The sequence below is a fragment of the Notolepis coatsorum genome (genome assembly GCF_963971535.1).
Source record: "Notolepis coatsorum genome assembly, chromosome: 12".
Taxonomy (NCBI): domain Eukaryota; kingdom Metazoa; phylum Chordata; class Actinopteri; order Aulopiformes; family Paralepididae; genus Notolepis; species Notolepis coatsorum.
The window spans coordinates 69,310,477-69,336,362 of NC_140176.1; the positions used below are offsets into that span (position 1 = coordinate 69,310,477).

Below are 25,886 nucleotides of genomic sequence, written 5' to 3' on the forward strand. Positions count from 1 at the left end.
GTGAAACTCAAATTAAATGTGGGGTTCTTTATGAGTTTGATGTTGCCACAATAGATTGAGAGACTGTCAAATCTCCTTCACACACTATAATGTATCCTGCTCAACCTGGCAGCCCAGAGGGAATGCAAAACTGTCAGTCAGCCTCCGACACTTTGAAAACGGTAGTATGCCTTTAAGCAGAAATAGCTTCAAAGTGTTAACTGTCATACAAAAGTTGAGATTTACTCCTATCAAGTTAAGAATGATGTGTCAAAAACAATGGTATTCGCCCCCCTCAACAGCATGACAGTCTAAACTACTATTTCTTTGCTTTTCAGTGCTCTGATCAGGCCAGGGAGGTTTGACATGCAGGTGACGGTGCCTCATCCTGATGTGAAAGGACGCACCGAAATCCTCAACTTGTACCTTGCCAAGATCAAAATGGACCCTGGTACGTCTCTTATGTATTCATTTGCATACCTAATTTGATGAGAGATCAAATGAGAGTCATACATTATTGTTATTATTCATACATATTATTATTATTATTATTAGTAGTACTACCGTATTGTGCAGAATGTAAAATAATCTGAAAAAGGAGTGTCGTCTTATTTGTGGGGTCTAGATTTTGAAATGTCATTATATATTCACAACAACAGATCGCGGCGAAAACAAGTTCCCCAAGCGAGCAGCGTCTTTCTCTCTGTGGGTGCGTTAAGTAACTGAGTGCTCACAGTGAGGATGCTCATGGTGAGAATGCTCATGGTGAGCGCTGAGCGACTGCACTCGAGCACACATCTGCATTTGACAGATGTAAGAGCGCCCGTGTGGGATCCATTTCTTCCGTATACTGAGCCTAGTCAGAAAGTGCTCGGCATCGCTCTTCCATCTTTCTCTCTGTCTCCCTCTCAAGATTTGGACTTCATGTTTGTTTGTTTAAAAAAAAATATATATTGGCTTGAAATTGAGGGGTTGTCTGTCTTAGATTTGGACCAATACTATTATATTATATATTCTTCACTGTGAAAGACCCCACTGTTTCAACCACTGCTAACGTTCAACAAACATCCCTTTCTCTCTCTCTCTCTCTCTCTCCGTCTGTCTGTCTGTCTGTCTGTCTGTCTGTCTGTCTGTCTGTCTGTCTGTCTGTCTGTCTGTCTGTCTGTCTGTCTGTCTGTCTGTCTGTCAGCGGTGGAAGCTGAGATCATCGCCCGGGGCACGGTGGGCTTCACTGGGGCGGAGCTGGAGAACCTGGTGAACCAGGCGGCCCTGAAGGCAGCGGTGGACGGGAAGGAGATGGTCACCATGAAGGAGCTGGAGTTTGCTAAGGACAAGATCCTCATGGGTGAGTAGACGGAGAGCCCCGCCCCCACCTCCTGTACAACATCACATGAGACAGATTATCTGGACAAGGAGACATTTCGGGTCAATGCATGTCTGGTGGTCTTTTTTCTTCTTGCCAAGCTGAACATTTCCCAGAATTTGGTGGTCCCTGTCAACAGTCTCGTCTTTCAATACTTTTGACAGGAATTTGAGTTTTAACTGACTATTGTTCTGGAATAAGCCTAGAAATAAGACACAGCGTTGAACTCTCAATTAAGATATCTAAAGGCTGGACGTTTACCACTCGGAGAAAAAAAAAAAAAAAAAAAACTGTGAACCCAAATGTCTTCAGAGTATACCGGATGCCGAACCAAGCATCGCGAAAGTATCAAACAGAGTTGTCAGCACTCACAAATAAGAATGTATTATTTTTATTCAATGCACAGCAACAGTAGTCATGGACGCATTTCAGCGTGAATGCTGAGGAAAGCCTATGGCTGAAATGCGTCCATGAGTACTGCTGCAGTGCGTTAAATAGCGAGAATACATTCTTATTTGTGCTCCATCTGATATAAGCCTACAACTAACAGTGTTTGTTGAAGGGCTCACTTTGAGCGTTCAAGTCCTGTATTTACTCAAGGTTAAATACTGTGACTTCTCCTTATTCCTCTTGTCCGCTCTTCTCTTTGTGTTTCCAGGCCCTGAGAGGAGGAGTGTGGTGATCGACAAGAAAAACAAGACCATCACGGCCTACCACGAGTCGGGCCATGCCATTGTTGCATACTACACTAAAGATGCAATGCCCATCAACAAGGCCACCATCATGCCCAGAGGCCCAACTCTTGGACATGTAAGTACTATGGATTTGTTCAGGATTTTGTCAGTGTTCTAGAATTGACTACAGCTGACTTCCTTCCTGTCAGCCGTCACTACAGCCAGGGAATTAATTACATCTTGACTGACCGTTGTTGTTGGAAATACATGTTGAACCAATATTATTCACGATTTCCAGGTGGTGGAGAAAAATAGCAAATTCATGATATACCATCCGTTGCCAGCTCTATTTAACATGGATAAGTTCCCCTTCTTTGCAGAGCTATAACTTTTTAAATTCTATTGCCAGATTGCCATTATTAGGGCCCATTCAAGGTCCTATATGTATTGTTCATTGTGTAGCAACGTTAAACTTTTTCATTCACATATTCATAGTAAAATATGGTCTAAAGTATAAGTATGTTTTCATCTCTTTCTGCAGCTTTCTCCAGAACGTGATTTATAGCCCCAAATGCATTATATTGATGATGAAATACAGTTTGGTAGGAATCTGTGCGAGATCAAAAATTTCAATTGGACGTACTTCTAGAAGTTTCTACGTATCATCTGATGATGACCGGATGGGCGGGGGATCGTTTATAATTCAGTGGGCAGCGTTATATCATTCATTCTCAACATTGACGGCTGCTCCATCTCCCCATCCCCTAAGGTCCGCAACCTGGGCGTTATCCTGGACTCCACCCTTTCCTATCAATCCCATGTAAATTCCCTCACCAAATCCGCCTTCTTTCACCTCCGAAACATTTCCAGACTCCGACCATCACTTTCAGACACCACAGCTGAGACCCTCATCCACGCCTTCGTCACCTCCCGCCTGGACTACTGCAACGGGGTCCTGTCCGGGGTCCCAAGCAAAACCCTGGACAGGCTCCAGTATGTTCAAAATTCAGCTGCCAGGGTTCTAACCCGCACCAAACCCTGGCAGCACATCACCCCCATCCTCATCCAGCTCCACTGGCTCCCCATCAAATCCCGCATCACCTACAAAACCCTCCTGCTCACCTACAAATCCCTTCACGCCCTGGCACCTCAGTACCTCACTGACCTCCTCCACCCCTACACTCAGTCACGGTCCCTGCGATCCACGGACACTGGTCAGCTCTCCATCCCCCGAACCAGACTGCGGACGTTCGGGGACAGAGCTTTCAGTGTGGCAGCTCCCACCCTCTGGAACTCCCTCCCCGCAGAACTCCGCACCACCCCAACTCTGGACTCATTTAAAAAACTGCTCAAAACCCACCTCTTCAACCTGGCCTTCAACCCCTAACTTTCTCACTTTATATGTATGTGTTGTGTCTGTCCACTATGTTTGTTGACTTGTTATCTCCCCCCCCCCCCCCCCCCTTATGTAAAGCGACCTTGGGTCCTCTGAAAGGCGCTATATAAAACGAAGTATTATTATTATTATTATCTAGTGTGGGTGATATGATCATCAGAGCAGTTTATATCGAACACGTTCAAAAATAACGCTGAATCTTACCGTATCTTCCTCGCGCCGTTGGGCGATGAGCGTGGAACAGACATTTTCCTATTATGGGATATAGAAATATCGGGTCCATTTCCAGCTTGTATAATAGTATATATACGTCCAAATCATGTTGTTTATCGAGTTATTCGCAACGGATCGCTATGTATTGTGACGAGCTAGAGTGCCGGAACCTATAGCGAGTGCCCTGAAGTAATATGGGTGAATAGCACATCGTCCAAGTAACATCCTCTTTGGCGATTGCGCCGATCGGCCACCAGATGGCGCTCTTGAGCCGCTAGAGGGTTCTGTGGGGCTTTTTGGTGGGTCTCAGGCCAGCGGATGGGAAATATGAATCCGGTCACAGATTTTTGAAATATTGATATCAAAGACGAGTTATGGCGTCTTCGGCAACTTGAGCATGGCGGGGAAGGACGCCTAAAAGCGTCTTCCGGCAATCAAAGTGTAATGGTGCTGTAAGTGGTATTTCTTTGTTAAAAATAAGTGTTAAATAGCTCTACATTCTGAAAGACATCACTGATATAGTGTTTGGTCAGTAACATGGGTCTCCCAGTCCCTCCGCTCTGCAGTAAACACATTGTTTCTAGTATCCCTTCCCACTTTATCCAATCTGGAGTGAGAAGTTGAACCCTAGATAGACACATTTAGCTTAAAACTAGTTTTTAGTTCTCTCTTTTGTCAGACCATTTTTTAAGTGTGTAGTTTTCTCTCCCGATTGGATAAAGTGGGAAGGAATACCAGGAAATGTATTTTGTGTTTACTGCAGAGCCTACTGGCAGACCCATGTTACTGAACAGACAATCTATATCAGTGATGGCTGTCGGAGTGTAGAGCTATTATTTTAACATGTAATATTATGGCTGGAATCGTTCCCATTTTGTCTAACAAACTGAAATGGGAACAATTCCAGCCATAATATTACATAGCTTATATTGAACTTAAAAAAACACTTTTATGATGGGTACATTAGGGCTGGCCATTGGGGCAGACGTTCTGATATTTTTTATATTCGGATGGCGTCATTTTGCCTTCAATTATCATATGTTTTGAAAACTGTTAGGGGCAGGAGAGGAGAGAACGTAGGGCAGGGGAAAAGGCCAAAAGCCTCCACTTGGCATTTCCAGTTTGTACTTCTTTTTTTTTTTTTTTTTTTTTTTGGGTCTTTTTCCCCCTCCATTTTCCTCCGATTTTCTCCCATCCCAATGTTAGTCGTATGCCAATTCCCAGTCCCTTCCTGGTCGCTGCGCTTTACCCCCCACAGTCAGATCATTTTGGGAGAGTGGAGGCTACCACGTGCTTCCTCCGACACACGTCCAGCCAATCACCGCTTCTTTTCACCTGGCAGCGCGGATTCTCATTGAGAGGGCGTAGCGTGTGGGAGGACCACACTATCCCCCTCACGTCCAATCTGCGCTTAGCAGGCGCCCCGACCGAACTGTAGGAGTCGCTGTTTACAACGACCCGGACCCACCCCGCCAGCTTCTCCCACCCTCTGATACAGCCAATTGTATCAGTGCAGACGGCCAGCCAAGCTGGTGACAACCCCGGAGCTGTGAGCTGGATTCGAACAGGCGAACCAAGCTCACAGCTCCGGGGCTGGTGACGAACGCAATCTCCGCTCGACCACCTAACCGCTCCAGTTTGTACTTTGTAATTTCCCAGTAGATATGACTCAATGCTTCCTTTTATTTCCATCTTTAGAAAGAGTTTGTCCACCATAATGTTCCAACTTTGAGTCACTCGCTCCCCTTCATCTTTTCATCCGACTGCTTCATGATGATGTATGTCTTCCAGTGCTTTTTCCATGTTGTTAGTGGAACTAACAGAACATGAGGTGTAACAGGATAACAGAACATGAGGTGAGGAGGACCTTTAAGAAAGTGAATATCAGGAAGGCAGCAGGACCGGACGGTATCCCCGGCCACGTCCTAAAAGTCTGTGCCGACCAACTGGCCCCTGTATTCACTGACATATTTAACCTGTCCTTGGAACAGGCTGTCATTCCCACCTGTCTGAAGAAGTCCACTATTATCCCTGTACCCAAAAAATCCAAGCCTGCTTTCCTCAACGACTACCGCCCTGTAGCTCTCACCTCCATAGCCATGAAGTGCTTTGAGAAGCTAGTAAAGGGCTACATCTGCTCCTCCCTCCCCATCAACCTGGACCCCCTGCAATTTGCATACCGCCCCAACAGGTCCACGGAGGACGCCATAGCCCATGTGCTGCACACAGCAGCATCACACCTGGACAAGAGGCAGGGGAACTATGTGAGAATGCTGTTCATCGACTACAGCTCAGCATTCAATACCATAGTCCCCTCCAAACTCATAGCCAAGCTCAGGGACCTGGGCTTGAACTATGACCTCTGCCAGTGGGTCTTGGACTTCCTGACGGGCAGACCCCAGGTGGTGAGAGCAGGCAACTGCACCTCATCCATCACTCTCAACATAGGGGCCCCCCAGGGCTGTGTTCTGAGTCCCCTCCTCTACTCCCTGTACACATATGACTGTGTGGCACAGCGGAACAACAACACAATCATCAAATTTGCTGACGACACAGTAGTAGTGGGCCTGATCTCTGCAAACGACGAGAGGGCCTACCTGGAGGAGGTCAAGGTTCTAGCGGGATGGTGTCAAGAGAACAGCCTCTCCCTGAACATCAGCAAAACAAAGGAGATGATTGTGGACTTTAGGAGGTCGGGGGTCAGGGACTACAGCCCCCTCAGCATCGACGGGGCACCGGTTGAGAGAGTGAACAGTTTTAAGTACCTCGGAGTCCACATATCCGAGGACTTGACATGGACCTCACACATTGACAGTGTTGTGAAGAAGGCACGACAACGCCTCTATTTCCTCAGACGCCTAAGGAAGTTCCAAGTCAGTCAGAAGATCCTTAAGAACTTCTACTCATGCACAATAGAGAGCATCCTGACTGGCAATATCACCTCCTGGTTTGGGAATAGCACCGCACAAGACCGTAGCAGACTACAGAGAGTGGCCCGCTCAGCCGAACGCACAATTGGAGCGGGGCTTCCCACTCTCCAGGGCATTTACAACAAGCGGTGCATGGGCAAGGCTAAGAGAATTATCAAAGACTCGAGCCACCCAAACAACTGCCTCTTTGAACTGCTGCGGTCAGGCAAGCGATACCGGAGTCTCATGGCAAGCACAGAGAGACTCAGAAGAAGCTTCTATCCCCAGGCCATCAGGATGCTCAACGAACAATAACACTATACAACAACCATCAAATGCACTCACAGCACACACATCCACACGCACACACTCACTTTAAACATACAACTCACTGCAGCACCCACTTTAACCACTTTAGTACACCTAAGCACACTTTATATTTATCTGTAAAGAATTTGCACTACAACCCATACCTCATTACACCTTACTGTAAATTATATTGTACCTAAATTGTACCTCATCCCACTTCTGCTTTGCACTGTATAGTATATTGTATGGTAACTCAGTTACTTCTACTCTACATAGTGCATTGTATGTATATACTGAACATTTTGTCTACGTACTTGACTTCTATTTTATACTTCCTATACTTATTTTATTATCTATTTTTGCCTAGCACAGTCTCTGGAGCGAAACAGAAAGAAGCATTTTGTATAAAAGTATTCTGTACTTCTGTATGACAACTAATAAAGAAACTTGAAACTTGAAACTGAAGCTAACGTGTGTTCTCTCACTTACCAGTGTTGTTGCTATATCCACCATGTAGAGTATATACCAAGGTCCTGAAGCTAACGTGTTCTTCTCTCTGTCTGTTTCTCCCAGGTGTCCATGCTCCCAGAGAACGACCGCTGGAGCGAGACGCGCGCACAGCTGCTGGCCCAGATGGACGTCAGCATGGGCGGCCGCGTGGCCGAGGAGCTCATATTTGGTGACGACTACATCACTACTGGTAAGACGGTATCGTAAGACTAGTTTCATTACAGTTCAAAGAGGCATCTTCCCAATCCTGTTTATTGAAGTACCAATATGCTTTATCCAGCGTAAAAAACAAGCTTGTTTGAGACGTCACAAATAGCACCCGTGTAAAAGTCCTGCCCACTTAGGAGACAGGAACTGTTCCATTTTCATCCCACAACATAAAATGACAATGTGTTTTAGTACTCCACTGGGAAAGACCTTTCATCACTGCATCGTTTATACAACTTGGTTTAATCTAAAAGTCAATTTGCAAATGTTGTATGATGTCTGGTCACATATACTCCTGGTTTGCATGTCAGAGTGATAAAGAATGTAAACACAACCAGTCACCCGGCTGGATGTCAAAGATATGGCAAGCAGTCAAAAGGAGAGATGCTATTAACTGTTAATTCTTTAAGGTTTTAAAAATGTGCTCTATAATATTGACAACACAACTCCAAAACGTTCCTGTAAACATGCTGTGACCTGTGTATTTACCACGTGGAGACTTTTTTATATTTTTTTTTATCGTTTTCTAAGCAGATAATATACTCTGATTATTTTTTTATTGCAGCGCAGTGCATTGATTTCATCACCTCAAAAGCCCTGCTGCTTTTTGAAAAACTGGGCTTTTGAGGTGATGAAATCACTGCGCCCAGGCAGCAGTGGTTCGGCAAAAAATAGTTCATAGTACGGTATATATCTGCTTAAAATTAAGTTTCAACCTTTCTGCGCTGTCGTTGTGCTTCAGGAGCATCGAGCGACTTTGACGGAGCGACCAAGATCGCAAAGATGATGGTGACCAGGTTCGGAATGAGCGCCAAGGTAAGAGACATGAAAGGAGAGCATTTCCCGTTCAGCCCTTCGCAGTTCTCAGGCTTTCTGCACATTACGGCAGAGATGTCGGGGGTGAGCTCGTGTGTGAGCGGTCATACGGTTCATTCCAGGCTTTACCCCCCCCCCCTCCCTAATCCCCCTCTCTGGCCGTGGTCTGAATTGGCTCTTAATGAACCTGCAGCGCTACTACTTTTTCTACTTAACTCAATGCACGGCTCTTCTTAACATAATACAATGTGGACAAAGGAAAGTAAGTACATTATGTCTAAATATTTATGTCTAAATATTGCATAATATGCAACATGCATCTACTTTAGCGCATTAACTTGAAACTCCTCCACTGGAAGCGATTTCAACTTGTTTTGTGCTTACAGAATAGGCTACCACTCAACAGTGTACCTACTTAACACACACGGTCAACCCCAAATCCTCCACCATGTGTAATTATATATTTTTCTCACTCTTACTATGGTTTCTTGACTATCTCGCAGCACTCTGGTGAGTTTTACAGCTCAGTAGTTCTTTGTGGCTCTTGCATAAGGGCGTCTGTTGTTCCTCTTTAACGGGAGACTGGGCTCTGTGGTGCTTTGTTGCAGCTCGGGGTCATGACCTACACTGAGGTGACCAAGCAAAGCCCCGAGACGCAAGCCGCCATCGAGAAGGAGGTCCGGGTCCTGTTGAAGGTGAGCGTTTCCCCACAAAACAACCACAGTTTCAGCTCTTCAATTATCTTTTTATTGATAATTTTTTACAATGATACAAGTAATAATAATAATTATTATAAATAAAAAAATATCTATGGTCACATTACATTTCAAGTAATCAAGGCATAACAGACTGAGGTTGGTGGATAGTCAGAGGTGCATGAGGGGTTAAGTTCTAAGAAAGACGTATTCCTTGTTCTTCAAAGTATATGTACGCTGTTTCAGTTGCAAGTGTCATGGAGAGGTCAAGTGTTGGGAGGTCTTTGTTTGTTCCAGTTGAGCAGGATACATTTTATTTAGCTATATATGATATTATCCCAATTCTCTTCACATATTTCTAATGTCTTGTCTAATTCAGTACCAAAGAAATACTGTATAGGTGTAATGTCCAATGGAATTTCCACAACTTTAGCAGTCAAGTCATGAACCTCTTTCCAAAAACATTTTGAGTTTTCTGCATCCCCGGAAAAAGAAACATGGGTAATCATCAACCCTGTACAAGTCTTACAACTGTGGCATCTGCACAATTCTAGTTCTATGTTGTTTTACAGATGTAATGTATAATCTTCTCAAAGCTGATAGCTGTGTTACACAAAGAGCTACAATAATTTGTCACAACTGTCGACTCGTCACAACTCCTCATTAGTTGATTCCCCTCCCCCCTTTCATCCAGGACTCTTACGAACGAGCGAAAAACCTCCTGAAGAGGTACAGCAACGAGCACAAGAAGTTAGCGGACGCCCTGCTAACGTATGAAACACTGGACGCCAAAGAGATCAAGTTGGTTCTGGAGGGACAGTCCCTGGACCACTAGATGCCTTGGCAGACTCTTTTCTGTTTGGTCTACATACAAAGCCCTGCAGTGGACTGGAGGCCTTTCAGAGACCACGTAGCTTCTTCAGTTATCTCTATTCCTCTCATTTCTAATGTAAATGAGACAATGAATTTATGCTTTAGCCAATATTCACATTTTGTTTTATACATTTTGATGTGACTCTGCTATAGACCTGGGGAGTGAGGTTCCACCCGTGATTGGGTAGCCAGTACCACCCGTTGAAGATAAAAACGATCTAGTATTACAGCCAAACCATGTACCGTAGGTTCATAATCTTTGACGGAGGTATAGATTATTGAATTCTTATCCTGTTATATAATCAATAAAGGTAAATGTTTTACTTAATCTTTTGAGAAAATGTGTTTTATATCGTAATCTTTACTTGTTTCCATGGTAACTACTACAGTACCCATAAGCAAAGATAAACCTCACCAATCTTCAGGGCACAACAGCTCTGACGTTTGTATCCCTTTATATTCTCATTGGTTATCGCGTCATCTTTGTTTGCATTTCAGCCATCGTTAAAACGTTGAAAACTATACAGTGTTTATAAACGAATGAGTTATGTAATCATCAGTATATAATTCCAATAGTGTATTATGTTATATTGACTATTTTGGTTTCGTAACGTTGTCCACAGCGTTTGCACGAGACTGGTCTTCAAATGCAATTAACCCTTTCCTGGAAAGATGTAGTTTTGCATCAGGTACAGTCTTGTACCTGTGACTCGTTTTTCTCAAATGTAAAAACGCAGATCTCATTTAACCCTTTCAACTACCACACTACCAAAGGGTTAACCCTTTCACTGCGACAATACAGAAGGTTAACCCTTTCACTGTCACACGACAAAGGGTTAGCCCTTTCACTACCACACTACAGAAGGTTAACCTTTCACTACCACACTACAGACGGTTAACCATCTCTAGTGTGGTAGTGAACGGGTTAACATGTAGTGTGGTAGTGAAACGGTTAATTATGATCAACTCTGCTCCTGTCAAACGTCAGACCAATTGAATAGGTGGAACCATATAAACCCTCTACCTTGAGAAACTCTGGAACCACCAGGTGGGTTCTGGACTCCCCAGGTCTATACAGCAGACTTCCCCTTCTTCAATAACAGTATGACGGCACTATCCAATTTAGTTGGACGGAATACATATTCGCCATGCCAGATCTTTTTAACCGCTGTTGGGAGTTTGCCCCTTTTTTGTTTGTATGCTTTTGATTTAGGAACCTCATTGATTTGGTCACCTCGATGGTTCAATTTCAGCAAGAACAGACAGCCATAAAACCTGATCACAATTCACTTCTGTTGTAGTTTTGTACAATAGATTCTCATATTTGGTATGTTATCAAATTTATGAGGTAAAACGATCAATTTACTATATCGATGATGACAGTTGATTTGTATATCAATATCTTGTATTACAGATCGGTGAAAACTACAATTAACATAGAGAATGTTCCAAATTACTATGCTCAAATCCTGATAAGATACATCATTTCGTGTTGAGCTCTAAGCATTGCTCCATTTCTTTTACCAGAATAAATTCATTGGCATTTACTATATGCTGTTGAACAGAATAGAACCTTGTATGTTTTTATTTATTTATGTGCCCAAAGTGTATCATTTTCTTTTTCTCTGAATTAGTGGTAGGCCCTCATGTCTTGTTCTAAGCTCAAACTGTGGGAGGGAAAGTGTTTATAATGTAAGTGTGTATCTGGTTCCTGCTTCTGTCTGTTTCTCAAAATTGGAAATGGACCTTTGTAGATGCTGAAATAAAATAAAACATAAACATTATTGACCCTGAAGTCCTTCTTACATGATTTTCTGTAGAAATGGCACCTTCAAAGGATACAATCCTATAATTACTGTATATCATTAGAAGTTATTTGACAAAAGGAAAATTAATTTGTATTACATTGATCGTTGATCATTCAGAGGGTGAACTCATCAACGTCAGAATTACACGTCTTGCCCAAAGAGAAAATTAAGAGGTTCACCAATACCAGTATTTGGTATTGGCTGTTATACCAGGCTAAAATACTACTTATACCAGGCTAAAATACTACTCATTATACCAGGCTAAAATACTACTCATTATACCAGGCTAAAATACTACTTATACCAGGCTAAAATACTACTCATTATACCAGGCTAAAATACTACTCATTATACCAGGCTAAAATACTACTCATTATACCAGGCTAACATACTACTCATTATACCAGGCTAAAATACTACTCATTATACCAGGCTAACATACTACTCCTTATACCAGGACTACTTACCAGGCTAAAATACTACTCCTTATACCAGGCTAAAGTACTACTCCTTATAGGCTAAAATACTATTTATACCAGGCTAAAATACTACTTATACTAGGCTAAAATACTTACACTAAATAAGTACTCTGTATTTATGAAGGCCACAGATGTCATGGTATTTGACCATCATCAAATTATGTATTTATTTCGGTTACATAAAATGGTGGGAGGTAGGTTTTTTATTAGATTGAAAGTTAATACTCTGCATGTATGAGAATGCTTTCAAACACAGTAAAAATGGTCATTTCATCAAGCAAAGTATTAATTTGTATTAAAGTAAGTACTTGAAACAAAGTTGTACTTGGTCAGCAAGAAGTGCCTACTTAGGCTCTATCGCCATTATTAGTGTGTTGATATGATCTGTTAGCAACGGTGTCATCATGATGTCAAGTGATGTAACCACATCCCTTTGGCTCCGTTAGCCTTACATAGAAGGACCAGTGACAGAAGAGTTTGAAAGCTGCCAACGAGAGAAAGGCAAAGATCAGTATTCAATGTCTTTTCACCAAAACAGAACAAAAAGCTTTTATTTTCTTTGAACTGCTAGTTTTGGTTCTGCATCTTAACCAGCAATTAGTGCTTCTAGTAATGAGATCTAACAAGCCTGTCTATTGATGTGGTCTCTGCTCTGCCCCCTTTGTTTGGTGGCATCAACAGGTGTTTATAAAGAGGCATGGAGGTAGAATCCTCTATTTGAGACCAGATACACCAGTCAGGATGTAGCCATGATTGTCATCAGGGTTATGTTATGTGTTATTGTGTTTTAGGGAGGTTCAACTCTCAGCATTAGTCATAGAATGACATTGAGATTACAAGGTCCTTATGTCAGCTCCACCGCTTAAATAAATGATGGAGGACATGGAAGAAGACAACATAGCTATTGTTGGAATTGGATGCAATTTCCCAGGAGGTAAGAAATGAACATGAAGCGCTGAAAGGAATTTTAAAACGAATTAAAATTGTGATTTGTTCAGTTTAATATGTATTTAATACGTATATTTATATATAAAGATACGGTATGTTTAGTTAAATGCTGTTTTCAATTTTAGGTGAGGGCTTGGACAATTTCTGGAAGGTTCTATTGGAGGGGAAGAACTGTGTTGTAGACATTCCGGTGGAGAGGTTTGACAGCACTTACTGGTATGATCCAGATGACCGCAAGCCTGGAAAGACACAAACAACCAAAGCTGCTCTCATAAATGGGTGAGTACGAGACGAGATATTTAGAATTCAGTCCAATAGAGGCATCGTTCTAGTCTTCTCCGAAAATCAATATCCCTGTGCAACATAAATAGATAGAATAGATTAGATGACGAAAACATCATACAGTTCAAAATGAAATACAAAAGAGCGATTTTTAAAAGGTACCGTAAGGAGGAGGGAGGTTGTAACTCTCATTAATGGAGATGTTGATATTATTGACTTGTATTTGTTTGTTTCTAGTGAGCATATACCTTTTGCTTTCTAAAGATACTGGATGGACTGTAGCCTATTGTACAATAACGTATTATTCATTAACAGTAATGACTGTATATTAACTTGATCGATTGACTGATCATCAAGTGATTTTGTTTGCAGATAATTTAGTTTTGTTTGTCACTTGGTTATGTAGGAGTGGTTGATATCAAAAGACGAAAGACTGAAGAAGAAAGAAAATGTGTTAAGGGTTAATAGCAATAAGGAGAAGGACCTGATAAGCATCTTGCTTCTTCCTATTCCTCTTCGGAAAAGAGACTGTGTTGTTTGTTTAGTATTTTATCTTACTTTAGTATTTTTCTTTCACCGCAAATTATCATTGTATTTTTTTAATTTTTATTTCTTGATTATTTTATATTGTTCGAAATGAACTATTCATTCATTCCCTTCATTCAAATACGTATATTAATTGTTGGCGCCTCCATCGTTAACACAATGCCCGCCGGGCATTGTACCCATCTAATGCCCCTCTCTGCCAGCGCTATAAGTCTATGGAGTGGCTCACCTTCTTTGCAGGGCTATAACTTTTTAAATTGTATTGCTATATTGACATTACTATGGCCCATTCAACATCGATTATCTATCGTTCAGGATGTGGGAACGTTATACTTTTTCATTCATACATTCATACAAAAATACCTTCTAGAAGATAAGTATGTTTTTATCGTTTTCTGCAGTAATTCCTAGAACGTGAGTTATAGGCCTAAACGCATATATAGATTATCGATTGCCGTTTCCCCCCTATACACGCTATATTAAAAAATTTAACTGTATATGATCGGTATACGTTATGCTTCATCATGCGTGGAGGAAAGGGCGGGGGGGGGGTCGTTTATAATTCCTTGATATGTGTGTGTCATCGGAATTTCCCCAAGGGGATTAATAAAGTAATATCTTATCTTATCTGTCAGTAAATGCTTTATGTAGTATGGGTGGATATATTGATCAGATGGTTTGCAAACAAGGAAACTCACAATTGGGTTGAAAATAACGTTAGTGTCCCCTTACCGTGTGCCAATGATACTGGAGGAGAAAGATCCCAATTATTCGACGTCGATCACCTAGATCCATTTCCGGTTTGTATTTCGCAATAAACGCCGAAATCATATCGATTATTAAGTTTAGAAAGCCATCCATTATGTACATTGAGTCTGTCGGGAGCCTTGCAACGATATGTGACGGCCGGATGAATTTAATCGACGCACAGCAGCCATATCCTGTAAGCGAGTGTAACTCGCCCGACCATCCACCAGGCGGCGGTATTGAGCCGTCGTTGCCGTCACCTATAGGGTCCAGCTGGAGCGTCGCGGGTGTATATATGAATTATGAATGCCATGGCGAAAAAATAAAATATTGATCTCAATAACGCTGTACAGCGAGGTCTGGCGGTCAACGCATGGCGGGCAATAACGCTCTAAAGCGTTTCCGGCAGTGGATGTGTTAAAAGAACACGCCAACATTTTGGGAAATTAGCTTACCGTCTTCTCCAGAGAGAGAGACGAGAAGATAGATACCAGTTTCCTCTCTGTGCGTTCAGTAGAAAGCTATCTGGCTGCATGTTAGCCTAGCTTAGCACAATGAATGGAAGCGGACATGACCGGTTAGCCTTCGGGAGATGTGTTAGTTGGACAATGCCTAGGCTAACTGGTCACGTTCACTTCCATTCATTGTGCTAAGCTAGGCTAACATGCAGCCAGATAGCTTTTTACTGAACACACAGAGAGGAAACTGGTATCTATCTTCTTGTTCTCTCTCTGGACGATAAGCTAATTTCCCAAACTGTTGGCGTGTTCCTTTAAGGTTTAACGAGTTCGACCACCAGTTCTTCGGCATCACTGAGGCTGAGGCTGACTTCATGGACCCTCAGCAGAAGCTCCTGCTCCAGTGTACATATAGAGCACTAGAAGATGCAGGGACACCTATGGAGAAAATAAGTGGCACCAGAACTGGAGTATATATAGGTAACCAACATCACCTTCCTTCCTATGCTGCATGACAAGGTTATCAACACAATCTAAACAGTAACCAACATCACCTTCCTTCCTATGCTGCATGACAAGGTTATCAACACAATCTAAACAGTATGCACATCTTTGAAGCACAAACCTTTGATGGTGTCCAATCTCATAAAGGTACTATTTATATTGTATAATGTGTACTGTATTTAATATATTGTTGCAGGTCTCATGAACAGGGACTATGAAACCCTTCTAAACAACGATCCCAGTGCGATAACCCACTACAACGGCACAGGGACGGCTATGAGTGTAGCTGCCAACAGAATATCCTTCACCTTTAACCTCACGGGACCTTCGTTTGCTCTCGACAGCGCTTGTTCCTCCTCGCTGGTCGCTCTGCACTCTGCCTGCCAGGCGATCAAACACGGTACAGCAGTTTACAATTTACAATTGTCTCTTCCAAAACCAATTTACATACAATATTCAATGACAAATTATTATTATTATTATTATTATTATTATTATTATTATTATTATTATTATTATTATTATTATTATTATTATTATTATTATTATTATTATTATTATTATTATTATTATTATTATTATTATTATTATTATTATTATTATTATTATTATTATTATTATTATTATTATTATTAATAATAATAATTAATAGAACCCTTGCACTGAAGAACCATATTAGTATTTTTATTTTTTTGGACAGTCCATATTTGCAGTTGTGAATTTAATCTAAATTACTTGGAGGGTGAATGTGACATATCACAAAAACTCAACTATGAGTGAACACATCACTCTAACTTACCATATTTAGATAATACTTGAAGACTTGAAACAGAGTTACTGTATAGAATAATAATAATAATAATAATAATAAACTTTATTTGTATAGCACCTTTCATACAGAAACTGCAGCTCAAAGTGCTTCACAGCAGAAAAAAGACAGGCATAAAATGAGCACATAAAATCACAGTTTTTCACATTAGGATCTAACATCCCAACAGGCCACCTTGTTTATGGTTTGATTCAGTTTTAAATAGACAATAATAAAAAGAGTAAGATAAAATTAGCACATAAAGTGCAGACATATAAAATCCTGCAATAAAATAGTTCTGGATTACTGTTTAACAGTTTAAAGTCGTCTTTACCTTCTCTGTTTGGTATCCACAGTTTAAAACCTGACAGTCTTCCCTCCTGTTTGATACCCACTTTGACCCTTCAAACCTCCCACTCTGGGAGGTTTATGGTTTATGAGTATATGGTTCTTTGTCTGAAGTACTCTTCGTGTCTGTTTCTCACGTTATAACCTCTTGTTCAATCAGGAGACTGTGAGATGGCCGTATGCGGGGGTGTCAGCTGTATCATGGAGCCAAAAGTCTTTGTTGCTCTCAGCAAGGCGAAGATGATCTCACCTGATGGCACCAGCAAACCCTTCTCCAGCAGAGCAGACGGCTATGGCCGAGGAGAGGGCTGTGGGGTAGTGCTGCTGAAGCCGCTGAGAAGCGTAAGTAGGCTACATTATACAGGGTTCGCACACGGTTATTGAAGTGCTTGATTTTTTACAAAACAAAAGTCAAGGCCTGGAATTCCTTGAAAACAGCAAATTTTTTAACAAGGTGCTTAAAAAGTCCTTGAAATTCAAATTAACCATTCGCGTTGAAGGTTTTTGATCCATGGAATACTGATAACGTCAAGAGATCCAGTTTTCCATCCATGATCAAATTGTTCTGAATTTTTACTAACTAATTTAACTAATTGTCGGAAATTGGTTTTAAGCCATAAATATGTCTTTTTCCATAGATCGCGAGATAAGACGCATTATATGCAATAAGCCCAAATCATTCTGGTTGATCCCCTGAAACCCCAAATACTCCCAAATCAAAGGTATATACCATGTACACATGTGCCTTCACAAAATCATCAAGGGGGGGTGGGGGGGGGCAAAAATGCGATCGTTAGAAAACGCTTGGTTTAGGTCTGGTAAAATAGGACACTGTGATCGTTACAGAAACATGTTTCAGGTTCGGTAAAATAGACATGGGGGTCCTTACCTTAGCCAGAAGGTACTCCAAAAAGAATAATTCCAATGATCCCATCGGCGATCGCGATTACTCGTTTATATGTAATTACACGTTTACGGGAAACTATAGGTTTTGAGGCGAGCAGACCTCCTAGTGATTGCCCACCAATGAGTTAAAAGTGAATTGTATCCTTTTAAATGCCCTTTTAAAATGAAAAATATTGCTTGGAAAAGCTAGTCTGTGTCTGATTCTAAACGATGGCAGAGCCTTGTCATCATTTCTAGAAGAAATGTAATTACAAATAAATACTGATTCTATATGTTCCTCTACAAAGGCCATACGAGACCTCAACAACATTTGGGGTGTCGTCAGCAAGACAGCAGTCAACCAAGATGGCCACACAGTCACACCAATCACCAAGCCTTCCATGGTTCAACAAGAGGAGCTGCTGCGCAGAATCTACTCAGAGTCTGACCTTGCAAGTGTCCAGTACATAGAGGCTCACGGGACAGGAACCCCCATCGGAGACTCGACAGAGGCAGGGAGTATCTCAAATGCCGTTGCCAAAGCCAAACCGCCTGGTTCAGAGACACTCCGCATTGGCTCCGTGAAGAGCAACATTGGCCACACCGAGTCTGCAGCTGGAGTGGCGGGGCTAATTAAGGTACTCTTAATGATGAAGCATGAAACCATTGTTCCCTCTGTGTTCTACTCTGAAGATAGTGCCAGCATAGATGTGAAAGCTCTGAGTATACATATTCCCACTGAAGCTGAGAAATGGGAGACAACTGGGTCATCGAGGAGGCTAGCTGGGATCAACAGCTTTGGTTTTGGAGGTACAAATGCACACGCAATTGTAAAGGAGTACAGGAATGCTGCCATACCCAAACTGATGACTCACGGTTGTCACCAACTGTTTATCATGTCTGCAGCCTCCATGAAGTCGTTAGTCTTGTCTATCACAGACACTCACCAGAGGCTTAGCATGAATAAAACAGCTGACATACAAGCTTTATCATATACCTCAGCGTGTAGGAGGAGCCATTACAAACACAAGTACAGGAAAGCCTTCCTTACATCGTCCCTCTCTGATTTAGACTATCAGCTGACGTTGGCACTGAACAAGAAGCTTGAGCCAACAAAGATAGACGTTCAGCTGGTCTTTGTGTTTTGTGGAAATGGGGTTGCCTACAGAGGCATGTGTAAGCAACTTCTCAGAGAGGTGCCTATGTTCCGCGAGAAGGTTAGAGAAGTTGAGAATCTCTTCCAGAGTTACAAAAGCACTAGCATCATACAAAAGATTGCAGAGGACTATGACAATGATGACTTCAACAAGCCAGACGTTGTCCAGCCTCTCCTCTTTGCTATTCAGGTTGGCATTGCCACCCTCCTCAAGCACTGGGGTGTCAAACCGGATGCCATTCTTGGGCACTCTGTTGGAGAGGTGGCTGCCGCTCACTGTGCTGGCCTCTTGTCTCTCGAGGATGCGGTGAAGGTCATCTACCACCGCAGTACTCTCCAGGCAAAGGTCACAGGGGGGAAAATGCTTGTTGTCGGTAATGTGGCTGTATCAAAGATCTTAGAAATCCTCTCCGTCTTTGTTGGGAAAGTTTGTCTAGCAGCAGTCAACAGCCCAGAGTCCTGCACTTTGTCAGGTGATGCAGATGCTATCAACACCCTCCACCAGAAGCTGAGGGCCTTGTATACAGATAAAAACCTGTTCCTCTGTGTGTTAGATGTTCCGGCTGCATACCACAGCCATTTGATGGACCCCATAGTGGGTGAAACTGAGAAAAGTATTGGTTCTTTGGTTACGAAGCATCCAGAGTGTGAGCTTTTCTCAACAGTGACTGGCAACAAGTGTTCAAAAGGTGACTTCACCACAGGAGGGTACTGGGCAAAGAATATCAGGGAGCCAGTTTCATTTGAGCGAGCGCTGAGAGCAGTAAGCAAAGACAAGCCGCCAAAGAGGAGCCTGGTGTTTGTGGAGATCGGACCGCGCGGGGCTCTCCAAAGAAACATTCAGGAGACTTTGGGAAATGACACCCTAGTCCTCTCCTCAGCGCAGCCAGAGAAAGATCACGAGACGATGTTGTCCACAGTGGGAAGACTATTTGAACTTGGCCTCCAGGTTGACTGGCATCAGTTGTACACTGGCAGTGAGACTGTACAGACATCTCTCCCAACCTACCAGTTTGATAACGTCAAGAGAGAGTTTTATTCCGACGCTGTGAGGAAAGGAAAGGAGTCAGTAGTTTCCTCTCACCATCCACTGCTGTCCCGAACAAAGCACGGGAATAAAGGGCACACATGCACTCTCTCATTCGAGACGGCGCCGTATCTTTGGGAGCACAAGAACAAGAATGTCTCCATTGTGCCTGGGACTTTGTATGTTGAGCTAGCTTATTCATCCATTATGGCTAGTTCACGGCCAAGGATGCCCATGTCCTCCCTCCAGCTTAGTGTGAGCTTTCAGAGTGTGTTCACACTCAGTGCAACCTCTCATGAAATGAAAATCACACTGGAACCTGCAGAGAATGAGACTGCGTTTAAGATACAGTCTTCCTCTGCAACACATGCATCTGGCACATGTAGGTTTACAAACGGGCAGGCTGCGGTCGAGGAACGAGCCATTTCTCTCGATGCCATTTTCAAACGGTGTAAATCGGTTATCAAGGGAAAAGAGATTTACTCTATCCTTTCTCAAGCAGGATTTGAATATGGCCCTGTTTTCAGACAGCTCCAAGATGTGCAGTTTGGATGTGAATTCAAAGAGGCTGTTGCAGCTATTACAGTCCCTGGTGAGATTTTAAAACAGCTTCATGAATACTTCCTCCACCCTGTGGTGTTGGACTACTTCCTGCAAATGACCGCTGTGGTCGCTATGGGAGGGCTAACGACCAGGCATGGATTCCCCTCAGCGATTGGTTGTATAACCGCATCAGGACCACTGCAAGAGGAAATGGTCATGTTTTTAAGAGCAACTCAGGAGACCTCAGATTTCCTTGATGTATGTGGTTGTTTTTCCACTAGAGATGGACATGTACTGGTGGAGTTAAAACAAGTGAGAATCTCATTTCTAGGCCATTGCTCAAATGTAGCTGAGTCACTGTTTTTCCAAAGTGAAATCGTCCCAGTCACTGATGGGACTGACTTCAACCGCAAACCAAAGGCCATGGTTTTTGAAGACAAACTAGGTATTGCTAAAGCACTTACACCATATGTACACCCAGGATCGACCTTTGTTGCGAGTAGGGACCACTGGTTGTCAAACCAACTTCCAGACCTGGTGCTTCACACTCTTCACACTAATGTGGATTTAGAGGAGGTTCTGTTCATTTGGGGCGTCCAGGACCTCAGCCATCTGTCATCTGAGAAGATTCTGGAATGCTTGGTTACTTGCTGTGACCTATTTCGCCAGATCATTCTAGCCTTGAAAGTGAGCGAACCCTCTTGCACCGTCCGGGTCATAACCTACAGGTCAGCAGAGAAGACTGTAGACCATGTCAGTCCTGCTTTTGTGCTGTCTGGTATGACAAGGGCTTGTGCAGCAGAGATGCCGGGTCTCTCCTTTCAGCTGATTGACCTTGCCTCTGTGACTAGTGAAGACATCCAAACACTAGTTCATGTAATAAACACCTGCAAACACCAAGAGGTCATGATCAGCAATGGCCAGGCATCAACAACAACAATAGTGCGGACCCCAGTAAAAGCCACTCCTTATTGTGATGGGGTTATCAATTTGAGTGATAGGAGGGACTTTTTTCTACAGACTGCTGATCCCTATAGAATGACAAGCCTGTCAGCTGTGCCCTGTGATGCACACAGAAATCTTGTCCCAGGGAAGTCCGTTGAGATTCAGCTACTGAATGTATGTGTGCATTCATCTGATTACTTCCCTGTCAGTGATTCACATTTGAACTTCGGTGATACAATGTATTGGAGCAAACACACATCTCGGAACCACAAGCTCCTAGTCTTAGATTTTGGTGGCATTGTCACGGCTGTAGGGAAAGAGATCCACACACTGACCGTGGGAGATCACATTGTTGCCTGTTATCCAGCAGCTGCAACTTCAAAGATTGTTATTCCTGAAGCAGCATGCTACAGCACAAAGAAGCTCCCGTTTCTGAGAGAGACTCCGTGCGTGTCTTCCTTCGTGCTGGCGTGGGAGATCTTGCACAGAACGCCACCTCTGGTGAAACTACGGAAAAGGTTGGCCATCATCTCTTCCAATCCAGCCTCTGCTCTGCTGAAGATTTTAGCTGTGACAGCAAACAGGTCAGGATGGAACGTTGTCTCGCGGCCACAGTTCAGAGAGGAACTGCTCAGCATTGAACAGTGCGATACCATTGTATTTCTGCCTCCGTTTGATATGTCCTTTCAGGGGGTAGTAGTAAGTGGTGTCACAGACAGACATTTTATCTTTGTGTGCAACAATCAAGCGTCATCCACACTCTCAGAAAACGTGTTAGCACAAGAGAGTGAACATGTGTATGTACTAAAACTGAACGTGGCCAATGTTTTCCAGAGAGCCAATCTCAAAGCACAGAAAACAAAGATTTTCCATTGGCTAAGGTCACTAGGCTTGGATACAGTGTCCCTACCTCTGAAAATGGAGACGTTTCAATCTGCAAATTGGAGAGAAGCTCAGCCCGATGCAGACGTTGAGTCCTACTTTGCGGCGAAGGCAGTACAGCAAGTCGTTTTAAACCCTGAGGGATCTGGTTATCCTGTGTCTGATATTCCTTTGCTTACAAGGAAAAGGCAACTCTTTAAGCAGAGCTGTGTGTACATCGTTACCGGAGGGATGTCAGGACTGGGACTTGAGACAGTCAAATTCATCGCTCACAAGGGTGGAGGTTGCATAGCAACATTGTCGAGAAGTGTTCCGTCTGCCGATGTGCAATTTGAAATGGAGATGCTCCAGAAAAGACACAGGGTGTCAATCATGCATGTCCAATGTGACGTGTCTGTGTCCGGGCAAGTGGTAAAGGCGATCACAGAGATCGGACGAAAGTTCCCTTCTTGTCCGATCAAAGGAGTGTTTCACAGTGCCGCGGTGTTACACGACGCGTTGATTGAAACACTTGACCCGTCCCTCTTCCGAAAAGTGATGCAACCAAAAGTGAGTGGGGCGCTGAATCTTCACAATGCAACACTACACAACAAGCTGGAGTTATTTGTGTGTTACTCCTCTGTGTCCTCTTTTATCGGCAACGCCTCACAGTGTAACTATGCTGCCGCCAATTCCTTCCTGGACACGTTGTGTCATTACCGGAGAAACATTGGACTTGCTGGACAGTCCATCAACTGGGGTCCTCTGAACCTTGGGCTCCTGTTGAACAAAGGCAATTTCCAAAGGTTCCTGGAGGCAAAAGGGATGATGATTATGGGTGTGGGTGAGGCTCACGAGGCTCTTGAACAGTGTCTGTTAATGAACAACCCACAGCAGGTTGTATGTAAATTCAACTTCAAAAACCTGAACAAGCATGTTCTTTCGCAAAACGCATCGCTCCGAGCGCGTTTGTCAGCTTTGGCGGAGATGGAACTGAGAGATGACGCAACGATTGAACCCAAGCTTCAGCATTCATCCTCCATACTTGACAATGTGAGGGCAATGCTTAGCGAGGTAAGCAATGTTAGCCTAGATGAGCTGGATGATGACACGGCTCTGTGTGCACTGGGCATTGACTCAATGCTGGCTATGACTCTGCAGAACTATATTTTCCAAGAGACAGGTGTGAATATTCCTCTGGTTAGAATACTGGACCCAAACAGCACACTGACCACACTAGTGACAATTCTGAGAGAGGGTGGGTAGAAGGTTGTTTGAAAATGCTTTAAGGTCATTTTAGCAAGCAGTGCTGTTCTGTTGTGAAAAAGTTAAAGAAAATCACAAAACATCATCTAAATAGTGTTTACTATATGTGTACAGTATATTTGTATATCTGTCTTTACATTGTTGTAAAAAATATTTGTATATAAAGGTCATTAGAAAAGGATTCGATCATTACAAAGACATCCAGAGCTTTTAGAAAGGTGTGGAATAAAAAAAACATTATTGATGATTTAATTGATCATTTTAAAATGTTTGCAGATTCAAAATACATGTTGCAGACATCTTGTATTCCCATTTCCCCATGGGGGACCCTGATGTAAACAAGACGAAAGTCTTTCTCTGGTCTGCATCCCCTTAACAATTGTGTGTATTGAGCCGTACTGTACCCATTCTGCAATCTGTTAATAAAGTTTTCAATCATGGAATGCACCCGGCTGGATCAAATTACATGCTGGTGCTCTGGTGCGACATCTAGTGGCTACAGTAAATGTTATCTATACACAAGTAATTTCATTCCATGAGTGCTGTGGCGAGAAGCATGCAGCTGCAGAACCGCAGAGCAGAGCCAGCGGCGCTCTCAGGGCCGCTCTCTGACGGCCCTGCTGTGAGGGCCGCTCAGCAGCGCCACCCAGCCAATGGCTGAATTGGAGTAGCCCTAACCCTAACCCTAACTCTTAAGCATAACCCACTTCGAAAGAGGGCCAAAGCATAACCACTTCGAAGCAGAGAATATATACGTACAAGGCGGCGCGCCCGCACAGTGCAATACTCCAATTCAGCCATTGGGTGGGTGGCGCTGCTGAGCGGCCCTCACAGCAGGGCAGTCAGAGCGCCGCCCTGAGAGCGCCGCTGGCTCTGCTCTGCGGTTCTGCAGCTGCATACTATTGGCTGTGGCAGCATTCTGTGGGTGAGTGAGATTATAGTTGAATATTGTTGGTCGGCTTAAAGTCTTAATTGCAAAAATACTCTCAGCTGTTACAGATGGAGGCCAGTGATACCACACTTAACAAACACTGATGTTTTGATTTTAGGGATGCATTGTATTGTTTCAAATAATAAAATATATTTTGTAATTGTTTCCCCTTGTTTCATTCATGGGGGGGGGGGGGTAGTTTGCAGAAGGAACTCACACCTCCATTTAGTAATCTGTATCTTGAGACTTGGACCTCAGCACAGTATATAAATCCCCAACAAGTATGCAAAATATTCACAGCAAGAAGGGAACATTGCACATTGGTCAGCTCAGCATTCACATTGTAATGTACAGTACATAACATTACAGTAGTGTTTTAGGATTAGGTTGGACCAAACCAAACCATTAGAATGCATTAAATGCTCTGCTCATTTGAATTCGTTTTTAATCCAGGAGGTGATAATAGATAAAACATCTGAAATGCATTTCTCTCTCTGAGTGACAGGGTAAGTGCCAACGTTTGGATTGAGGAAACTAATTGACATACCATATACTGGCAGAACTCAATATAAAAGTTGAAAGAAATATACTTTACAGTAAGACCACAATTTCTTTGCTTGGTATGTTGCCACAGTGCCACATTGTCGCGCACATATTACATAATATCCACTTTAACACCAAGCAAAGCAATATTCCTCATTGTAACATAATTTATCAAATAGCCAATGCTTGTATTTTATTTGTTCCAATAATGGTTTCTTATTGCATGTTTTAACTGTTGAATGACTATGCACGTGTATCAACTATAATTTCCAACAAAACAGCTTTATCAATTCATCTCCACTTAAAAATAAAAACTCTGTGGATGGATTCTATGTATAATATGACCACCTCAAACCTTCCAAGACTTCAACAGTTAAAACTACTTTAATTGTACACTTGTTATACGTTCTAATACATCAGTAAAGATTTTGATTTTCTTTGAAAAAACTCAAAAGAGTTGAATGACATATGAATATGACATATGAATACCATATTGATTTACATCTGTGCAACTTAAAGGCAGTGGTGGAAGAAGTACACAAGTTATTTTACTTAAGTAAAAGCAGAAATACCTAGATAAAATAGTATGAAAAAAAAAGTAAGAGTCATCTATTAAAGATTTTAGGAAAAGTAGAGAAGTGTTTGATAGTGAAGTATCAAAAGTATGCATTCTATAAGACGTTTGTGTATTCCAGTGCTTGGGATTAAGTTATGTTAAAGTGGTATGTGGTCCAGTTATGCTGCTCTGATTAAAGGTTATGTTAAAGTGGTGTAGGCGGGCCAGTTATGCTGGAGTTCAGATAAATGTAACGGAGTAAAAAGTACAATATTTCCTTTGAAATTTTGTGGAGTAAAAG

General features: G+C 42.6%; 2 protein-coding genes across 3 annotated transcripts in view; both read left to right on the top strand.

Moving 5' to 3' along the window:
- Positions 1-11,728, top strand: part of LOC311237705 (ATP-dependent zinc metalloprotease YME1L1-like) — a 34,408-nt gene extending 22,680 nt beyond the window's left edge. For both annotated transcript variants that reach the window (XM_084325671.1, XM_084325672.1), the window contains exons 12-18: positions 318-430; positions 1,169-1,324; positions 2,001-2,152; positions 7,417-7,543; positions 8,303-8,376; positions 8,985-9,071; positions 9,766-11,728. In XM_084325671.1, coding sequence (XP_084181797.1) covers positions 318-430; positions 1,169-1,324; positions 2,001-2,152; positions 7,417-7,543; positions 8,303-8,376; positions 8,985-9,071; positions 9,766-9,906 — 850 coding nt within the window. In that variant the 3' untranslated portion in view covers positions 9,907-11,728. The remainder of the gene's footprint in view (positions 1-317; positions 431-1,168; positions 1,325-2,000; positions 2,153-7,416; positions 7,544-8,302; positions 8,377-8,984; positions 9,072-9,765) is intronic.
- A 1,376-nt stretch (positions 11,729-13,104) lies between these two features.
- On the top strand, positions 13,105-23,555 carry pks1 (polyketide synthase 1; the record flags this gene model as incomplete). Its single annotated transcript, XM_084326759.1, has 6 exons — positions 13,105-13,165; positions 13,305-13,458; positions 15,532-15,692; positions 15,913-16,116; positions 17,033-17,214; positions 18,066-23,555. The coding sequence occupies 6 exons, from the start codon at positions 13,105-13,107 to the stop codon at positions 23,553-23,555; spliced, it is 6,252 nt and encodes a 2,083-aa protein (XP_084182885.1).
- Between the last annotated feature and the right edge of the window lie 2,331 nt (positions 23,556-25,886).